This window comes from Sinocyclocheilus grahami, unplaced genomic scaffold (genome assembly GCF_001515645.1).
Source record: "Sinocyclocheilus grahami isolate Dianchi unplaced genomic scaffold, SAMN03320097.WGS_v1.1 scaffold149.1, whole genome shotgun sequence".
Lineage (NCBI taxonomy): Eukaryota > Metazoa > Chordata > Actinopteri > Cypriniformes > Cyprinidae > Sinocyclocheilus > Sinocyclocheilus grahami.
In genome coordinates this window covers 1,182,984-1,193,048 of record NW_015505328.1, presented here as the reverse complement: position 1 = coordinate 1,193,048, position 10,065 = coordinate 1,182,984, and the positions used below count along the sequence as shown (strand labels likewise).

Sequence of the window (10,065 nt, the reverse complement as noted above, 5' to 3'; positions counted from 1 at the left end):
TCAAGACGCCATCAAAACTTTGCTTTTTGTGTCTAGCTTTTAGCTTTTCGCTTCTAGTCATGCTTTTTAGTTATATGCTTTGTAGCCATGCGGCTTTTTAGACCACAGCTCCACGTCGTCAGCCAACGCCCAATCACTGGCTTCCCAAGACTGAACCTCCAGCCAATCAGAAAAGCAGGAAACCCCTTTCGGCAACCAGACAAGGAAGGGGGAGTTCCCTTTAAAATCTTAATTGATTTCCCTTACAAATGTAAAAAATAAAAAGGCATGTTAATCGTATGAATAATAGATTCTACTGATTCTCATATTAGGCTGCTGGACTACAACTACTGTAATGCACAGATCAGTATATTGATACACGTGCGATTTTTTTCCCCCCAGTTTATATTTGATAGAGACAAAACCAACAGTGTGTATGTATGTATGTGTGTATGTGAACTAGGGTGTCTTTGACAGTTCAATAGATTTAAAGATAGTATACTCACTACGTAGTTTAACCGCCGCTGGGACGTGCGCTCTCGTAAAACATATCAAAAGTTGAAACTGGCCAGGCGCACAGCCGCATCTCTCTTACTGTTTGGAAGCGGTTGAAATTAAAATAAACGAGTGCACGTTGTGAGCGAATAATTTGTAGAAATCTGCCAGAAGAAGCAGCCATTATGAACAGCTGATTTGTACGAAGACATCTGATGACCAAACTACATCGGAATTCGCAAATGGAAAAATCAAGTGAGCCCGGGCCGATTTGTGTTCACAATGCACGTTTTTAGCAAACCGTACCTTTCGCCGAAAGCGAACCGTACTCGGACCACCTCCCGAGATGGTCTCGGCTCGGTTCGCTTCTGAGATCGTTTGGAGAGTTCACATATGGGCCAAAAATCACGCGAACCACGCTCAGACCCCTGAAAAGGACCAAGTGTGAAAACACAATCCTGCTCCTGGCGATCGACTGTCCTGCAAAGTTCAGCTCCAACTCTAATTAAACACACCTGCCTTTAATTTTCAAGTGGTCCTGAAGACTTTAATTATTTGCTTTAGGTGTGTTTGATTATGGTTGGAGCTGAACTTTGCAGGACAGTCGATCGCCAGGAGCAGGATTGGGCACCCCTGCCCTAGACAAAAAATAGCCTGTAATATAGTAATGTGTAAATATGTAAATCTTAGTCTGTAAGTTACTCAGCTTTTACTTGTTTTTTTAAGTAAAGCTTCTTTAAAATCACCACTCTTTGCCTAAATTATCATTTCTGAAGCATAACTGAAACAGCAAAAATCACAAGTAAGACTTCTTTACCTTCCATTAGGACAATAATTATGTCCCTCATGATAGTGAACGTGGTGCCCAGGACAAATAGAGAAAACAGGAATGTGCAGATGGGATCTGCAATTTTATATTCAGGCTATAAAAAGAAAAGAATTCAGTTCATTAGGATTATGCCATCAAATTGCATCTATACTTATCATTATCTGCTACCCTATCACAATAAAATGCACTCACACAACACCAATATTCTCTCTTAACTGCCTATTTTCTGCTCTATGTCTATATGACAAACAGATATCGACTGTCCTGCAAAGTTCAGCTCCAACTCTAATTAAACACACCTGCCTTTAATTTTCAAGTGGTCCTGAAGACTTTAATTATTTGCTTTAGGTGTGTTTGATTATGGTTGGAGCTGAACTTTGCAGGACAGTCGATCGCCAGGAGTAGGATTGGGCACCCCTGCCCTAGACAAAAAATAGCCTGTAATATAGTAATGTGTAAATATGTAAATATTAGTCTGTAAGTTACTCAGCTTTTACTTGTTTTTTTAAGTAAAGCTTCTTTAAAATCACCACTCTTTGCCTAAATTATCATTTCTGAAGCATAACTGAAACAGCAAAAATCACAAGTAAGACTTCTTTACCTTCCATTAGGACAATAATTATGTCCCTCATGATAGTGAACGTGGTGCCCAGGACAAATAGAGAAAACAGGAATGTGCAGATGGGATCTGCAATTTTATATTCAGGCTATAAAAAGAAAAGAATTCAGTTCATTAGGATTATGCCATCAAATTGCATCTATACTTATCATTATCTGCTACCCTATCACAATAAAATGCACTCACACAACACCAATATTCTCTCTTAACTGCCTATTTTCTGCTCTATGTCTATATGACAAACAGATAGCCACTGTTCTTTGTTACTTTTATGTTAAATAGTGCTGGTTCATCCGTTAGGACTCACCAATGCTAATAACCTCTGATCTTTTACCTTAAAAAAGATGATGAGCGCGCTGACAAGCACACTGACACTCTGTAGAAGGTCTCCAATCACATGGACGAATGCTGCCCTGACGCTAGCATTAGCTTGTTGTCTTTTACCAGACCCATTCTCCTCTACGTCACAATGGTTAGCGTTAGAATGACTGTGGCTGTTTTCCTTCCCATGGTCGTGACTGTGGCCGTGGCCGCCGCTCAGACCACCGTGACTATGGCCATGATCCGACTGATGCAGAGTGAAAGCCATTCTGCACAGAGAAGAACAGATAGAAGGTCAATTGAACCTCTTAAGACCCGAAAAAAGATTTTTAGGAAAAAAATAGTTTTTTTCATATGTCTTTACATTGTTTAGAGCATTAAAAAAAAGTGAATAAAAAAAAAAGATTAAAACAATTATATTTCATGCATAAGTTATGCTATGTCTTCGGTAGAGGACATTCGGGACTCAAATTTTTTTTTTTTTTATAAAAAGACGTGAATGAACATGCATAGGCAAAAACAATAGATTTTTAAAATCACCAATACATTTTTAGTTTTCAGGATTTTTTTTGTTTACCAAACTTTGTATAACCTTTAACTGTCACCCGTCCCCTCTGTGGGACGCCTAAGTTTACTTCACTATATTACAATTAAATCCTAATCTAATCATGACAAACTATACATCGTTGGAAAGGTCTAAGACTCCTAAATAGATATTTTACCAATGTTTTTGTAAAAAATTATGTAGGAAAGGTAATAGATTAATTTATGACCAGAGTGCACCTCAAAAATCAACATCATAACAGGAGTTCTGACCTTTGTCCAAAAAAGTCTTCTTTGTTGCCTTTTTCTCTATCACACTTTAGAAACCATCAGAAATTATATATCAATTGAAAACTTTAAATCTCAAAATTCATCCTTTGAAACCCATTTTAAAATCAAACATTGCATTACCATGAAAATGGTACATCAATATCATGTTACAAAATGTTTTCGTTCATGAATTATAAAAATTTAAGTTTGGATAGTGCACTTTCACGTCTATGTTCAAAAATGTGAGTGACAGTTAAAGGGATAAAGATTATTCTCAACTATGTTATAACAGAATGGTTTGATATACCATTTTTCTTTCTGCAAAATGTGTGTAAAATGGCCATAAATGGGTTTTCTCATTATATAAAATGTATCTATAAACTAAATCTAATTTGCATATTAATGTGTTTTGGGGGCAACATGTAATGAAAAAAGAAGTGTAATAATGGGAGTAATATTTGACAAGATTTTCATAATAATATATAATATTTAATAGAATATTGAAACATAATTTACTTCCCTATTCATTTGTTGTGTCTCCCAAAATGCTAATAAACATGCTTTTAGTCCCAGTGTCCTCATATGAGGACATGTATGAAATCCACATCAATACATTTTTAGTTTTCAGGATTTTTTTTGTTTACCAAACTTTGTATAACCTTTAACTGTCACCCGTCCCCTCTGTGGGACGCCTAAGTTTACTTCACTATATTACAATTAAATCCTAATCTAATCATGACAAACTATACATCGTTGGAAAGGTCTAAGACTCCTAAATAGATATTTTACCAATGTTTTTGTAAAAAATTATGTAGGAAAGGTAATAGATTAATTTATGACCAGAGTGCACCTCAAAAATCAACATCATAACAGGAGTTCTGACCTTTGTCCAAAAAAGTCTTCTTTGTTGCCTTTTTCTCTATCACACTTTAGAAACCATCAGAAATTATATATCAATTGAAAACTTTAAATCTCAAAATTCATCCTTTGAAACCCATTTTAAAATCAAACATTGCATTACCATGAAAATGGTACATCAATATCATGTTACAAAATGTTTTCGTTCATGAATTATAAAAATTTAAGTTTGGATAGTGCACTTTCACGTCTATGTTCAAAAATGTGAGTGACAGTTAAAGGGATAAAGATTATTCTCAACTATGTTATAACAGAATGGTTTGATATACCATTTTTCTTTCTGCAAAATGTGTGTAAAATGGCCATAAATGGGTTTTCTCATTATATAAAATGTATCTATAAACTAAATCTAATTTGCATATTAATGTGTTTTGGGGGCAACATGTAATGAAAAAAGAAGTGTAATAATGGGAGTAATATTTGACAAGATTTTCATAATAATATATAATATTTAATAGAATATTGAAACATAATTTACTTCCCTATTCATTTGTTGTGTCTCCCAAAATGCTAATAAACATGCTTTTAGTCCCAGTGTCCTCATATGAGGACATGTATGAAATCCACATCCTGTTTCGTAACAGAAAGTCATATTTTGATTTGAAACCCCATAACATTTTCCTGAGATGTTGATTTATGACAGACAGTTTAAAAATTAGACCGATTTAAATGATAATTACAAAATATTATCATATTTCCAGAAGAGTGTCACTAAATTAATATCAGACATATTTGAAGACCAAGGAGAGGGAGTGGTCATAGTGAAACATCCAAACATTTAGTATCTCTGAAAAGCCCTGAATGTGCTGTGGCATGTATAGTCTCAGAGAAATACACCAAAATATAATGTCCTCATATGAGGTCACAGGGTCGCCATTTTCACAGCAAATAACAATTTTGTTAAAATGTTTAACAAAATGTTTTGTTAAAATTTTGTTAAAATGCCAAAGGCCATATGAGGCTATTAATAGCATTCAGTAATAGAACTGTATATACTCCGTAATAGAACTGCATTGCACAATGAGGTTTTTGTCTTACATGATGTTGGCCAGTACAGCACAGCCAGAGGTGATCAGCATGACTGTGCCCTCAATAGTGAAGTCATCATCAATGAGCCGTTCCACTGCTAGATACACTAGCACACCAGTCACCAGCCAAATGGTGAAAACAGACAGCAGAGCACCCAAGATTTCTGAAAACACCCAATAGTAGATGAAATTACACTTGTAGTTCATATAGTTCACTAGCATACATAAGGAATATTTAAGAAGTATAAACACCTTACTGTTGAAAAGTTTGGGGTCCATAAGATTTTTTAAATGTTTCTGAAACAGGTCTCTTATGCTGACCAAAAATGCAGAACAAATGTTATTAAAATTGAAAATAACTATTTTGTATTTTAATACTATTTTGTATATTTTGTACTATTTTGCGTTTTAGTATATATTAAAATGTCATTTATTACTGTGATTTAAACGCTGAATTTTCATCATCCATTACTCCAGTTTTCAGTGTCACATGATCCTTCAGGAATTATTCTAATATGTTGATTTGGTGCTAGCATTTCTTATTACTATCAGTGTTAAAAACAGTTGTGCTGCATAATATTTTTGTGGGATTTTTTAAAGAATAGAAGTTGAAAAGAACAATTTATTTGAAATAGAAAGGTTTCGCTGTCCCTTTTTATCAATGTTTTGTTGCTGAATAAAAGTATTAAGTACTGATCCCAAACTTTTGAATGGTAGTGTATTTTATGTATAGATGCATATACTGTATATAGTGTACTTTTTTAAGTAGCAGACACCCAGGAATTTTGAGCCACATGACAACAATTTACTGTTCTACAATTCCAGTGATTCACCTGCTCGATGCCAGCCGTAATTGAGAGTGCGTGTAGCAGGTCTGGACGACAGCCACAGCGAGCACAAACTGATGATGAAGCTGGTGAGGTCCACAAGCAGGTGGGCGGCATCTGTCATCACTGCCAGACTTCCAGCAAAATACCCACCTGTACACAGACCAGACAGCAGCACATATTCACCAACAATCCTTTGTGTGTGCAAAAACAATTTGCAGCCAATCAGCAGTAAGGGTCACACACCTAAGATCTCGCCCACCATGAAGACCAGACACACTGCTGAAACAATGTACAGGCGTTTCTTGGCAAGCTTTTTTTCACGCTCTCGGTCCTCCAGGGCACGGGTATTATCGTGACAGTGCTTACCATCTTTCATCTCACCTGAGGACATACTGGAACAGTAAAGAACATTAACATGATTAAATGAAGATCTATCGATTTCTTGGAGTCATAGTTTTGAATAACAAACAGCTGATCTAGCTATAAGTAGCTGCATGCAATTCACCTGCAGCATACAATGATATAAATACATAAATAAATAATGAAATATATATACATATATATATATATAGCCATACCCCAGCCCAGTCAGATGTGCCGTGGAAAATTATCCAAACTTCATATCTCTATTTATTTCGTTATTGTTATTTTTAAATGAATGCTATTGGTCTTTCTTATGTCTGAGGGTTTTACAAAAAAAAATTCCCAATGACAAGCATTCAAACGAGCTTGTCACTGAAGCTAAACGCCATTTGCTCCTCAAACTGTCAGCGAAACCGTGTCACTCCACCCCGCTTCCATTTAGAGTGAAGCGCCGGCCACAGCCTGGAGACAGATCTCCGCTTATTCGCAATGCAAGGGTAAATAAATAACGGATGTTTGAATAAGTGCCGCGTTTTCTTTACTCAAGAAACACTATGTCTGTAAAGACTAATATATATTTTTTGTGTGTGTGTCTGAAGAGCGGAGAAGAGTCTTAGCTTTTTCCGTCTAGCTGTAGCCAATAGGCCTTTACTTTTGTTCTGTTTCAGCTCGATCTCAAGGCAGTACGTGCCACAGTCACGAAATGTATAGTTAATTGATTCGTGTTCAGTTATAAATATTGTATTAAAAATAGAAAATTGTTACAGATGGTAAAAAAATCTTGTTATCTATATGTTTTTTTTAGGGATGCACGATATATCGGCCACCATATCGGTATCGGCCCATATCGGCTCATTTTTTCTGTTATCGGTATCGGCCTGATAAGAAAATTTGGCCGATATCTTAAAGCCGATAAATAATGCATTATTTCCTTCAGAGACACTTCAGATGCACGCTGTTCGTTTGTAGCCTTTTGTGCAATTGTACATTGTAATATTGTGTTTATTTGATGTATATCTGATTTATCTCATATAGAATGCGTTTGGTTAAGTTAAAAGAGTGCTTCAGTTTACCGGTGATCATCTTTAGCTCAGCACACGCAGCTCAAACAGCAGTGCACAACATTAATAACTATGATTGGGAATGTCGTGTATATAGCATTCTAATGAGAAAATTATTATAATAAAACGTTGTGAATTCTTTGGGTTTAGTTGCAGTGTTTCAGCGCATTGTTATGGGAAGAGCGCATCCACAACAGGATCACACATTCTGAATATAGCACGCAATAACTGCATCATTTTGTACATATAAGTTGTAATATTATGTTTATGTTGTATTAATATTAATCTCAGGATGCATTTCCTTGAGTTAAATAAGCTGCCAGCAAAACGCTTCAGTTTACCGTGTTCATTCAGCTCTTCAGCTTCAGCACGCGCAGCTCAACGGCTACTATTTAAAACAGTGGTATTAATTTGTTACTTTTTCAAAATCATTGATATATTATTAATAACAACAACCACTTGTATTTTTCTCTTATTATTTTCATCAACAATATGGTTTAGTAATTAAAATCATTTAATTATTGTCCGTGCAGAGGCTATTCCGTTTTATTGATCTATGGCGCATTCATTTTGATTCTTTACACGTGTAATGATGTCCAGTGACTAGTTTGCATTATGCATAATTTTATTTATTTGTAAGACTTTTTTATGACTAAATTTGGTAATGGGAGAGTAAAAATATTTTTAAAACGTACACCGTTCAAACTAGGCTGCTTATGTTGAAGTGTTTGGGATGTGGCTTTTAATGATGAGACCTTTTTTGTAATCAGGCTCTCAAAAAGTATATAACAATTTGGATATAGATTTATCGGCCAACATATCGGTTATCGGCTTTCAAAAATAAAGAATAATCGGTTATCGGTATCGGCCAAAATTTTCATATCGGTGAATCCCTAGTCATAAGGGTCAATTTTTTTAAAATTGAGATTTATACAATAAATAAGCTTTCCATTGATGTATGGTTTGTTAGGATAGGATAATATTTGGCCGAGATACAACTATTTGAAAATCTGGAATCTGTGGGTGCAAAGAAATCAAAATATTGAGAAAATCGCCTTTAAAGTTGTCCAAATAAAGTTCTTAGCAATGCATATTACTAATCAAAAATTAAGTTTACAATGATATAAATACATAAATAAATAATGAAATATATATACATATATATATATATAGCCATACCCCAGCCCAGTCAGATGTGCCGTGGAAAATTATCCAAACTTCATATCTCTATTTATTTCGTTATTGTTATTTTTAAATGAATGCTATTGGTCTTTCTTATGTCTGAGGGTTTTACAAAAAAAAATTCCCAATGACAAGCATTCAAACGAGCTTGTCACTGAAGCTAAACGCCATTTGCTCCTCAAACTGTCAGCGAAACCGTGTCACTCCACCCCGCTTCCATTTAGAGTGAAGCGCCGGCCACAGCCTGGAGACAGATCTCCGCTTATTCGCAATGCAAGGGTAAATAAATAACGGATGTTTGAATAAGTGCCGCGTTTTCTTTACTCAAGAAACACTATGTCTGTAAAGACTAATATATATTTTTTGTGTGTGTGTCTGAAGAGCGGAGAAGAGTCTTAGCTTTTTCCGTCTAGCTGTAGCCAATAGGCCTTTACTTTTGTTCTGTTTCAGCTCGATCTCAAGGCAGTACGTGCCACAGTCACGAAATGTATAGTTAATTGATTCGTGTTCAGTTATAAATATTGTATTAAAAATAGAAAATTGTTACAGATGGTAAAAAAATCTCGTTATCTATATGTTTTTTTCTTTCATCTAAGCGCCCATTCAGTCTATTGTCCTAATGTCTTGCTTGCATGCTCCATTAATGTTTTATGTTTTGTTCATTTTAAATATGGGGTAGGCTAAATAAGGGTTAAATATATCAATTAAAAAAATGCAACATTTAAAAGTAGCATTTTAATTTGAGTGTATTCAACCCTTCTCTGTAATCCCTTTTCACCGACATAGCACTAATTCTGGTGCCGGTGTTGTGCCGAATTCTGCACCCCTGCCAGATTATGCACCCCCTCGTTGAAGTCGCTACCTGATTGCTTAATCCCAACCCCACCCCTAATCCTAACCCCACACCTAACCCTAAACCTACCAATACTAGGGGGCGCATAATCTGTCAGGGTGCAAATCTCGGCACTACACCGTATCAGGATCCGGCTTGTTCCGGCACAAATTAAGCCCTGCATGCAGCCAAATACAGCTATAGTAAACGCAGGTGTGTGGCTTATAGCAAGTTCAGTTCAGTGAGGAATTGCAATAGTGACAAAGGTATTGCATGTTTAACTGCATTATTTTGCAGACCAATATCTTTCTCTGTTGCTCACTATATCCAAATGTATGAAAGTCAAATAATAACAATAATGCTGTGACTTGATTACATCACCATATTTGTTTCATGTGAATGATGGCTCAATAACTGAGCATACAGCTGAGAAGACGAATTATCCTATTTATGGTGATAGAGGGGTTCTTGGTCATCTTTAGATTATTTGGCCTTGGGAGATTCAACAGTTTTTATTTTGCATAAACTTTACTTGAAGGGGTGTGCATAAGACTGACATGACACGTGTCATGAATATGAAGGAGGTTTTATGCATGTTTATGACAACTGTCATTAAGTGTCATTCGCTCAGTTATGTCATTTTTAATAACCTAACGTTTGACCTAACCCTAACCTAACCCTACCCCTAACCCTAGCCCATAACAAAGACATCTCAAACAATGTCATCTTTGCATTAAAAATGACATAACTGAGCGAATGACACTTAATGACAGTTGTCATAAACATGCATAAAAC

The 10,065-nt window shown here is 35.6% G+C and overlaps 1 protein-coding gene across 1 annotated transcript in view; it reads right to left on the bottom strand.

The window, feature by feature from the left end:
* The window catches only part of slc30a8 (solute carrier family 30 member 8), a 36,456-nt gene that overhangs the window by 8,321 nt on the left and 18,070 nt on the right, over positions 1-10,065 (bottom strand). Inside the window, 5 exon segments of the mRNA XM_016281404.1 lie at positions 1,905-2,010; positions 2,257-2,512; positions 5,013-5,166; positions 5,836-5,982; positions 6,076-6,213. Coding sequence (XP_016136890.1) covers positions 1,905-2,010; positions 2,257-2,512; positions 5,013-5,166; positions 5,836-5,982; positions 6,076-6,213 — 801 coding nt within the window.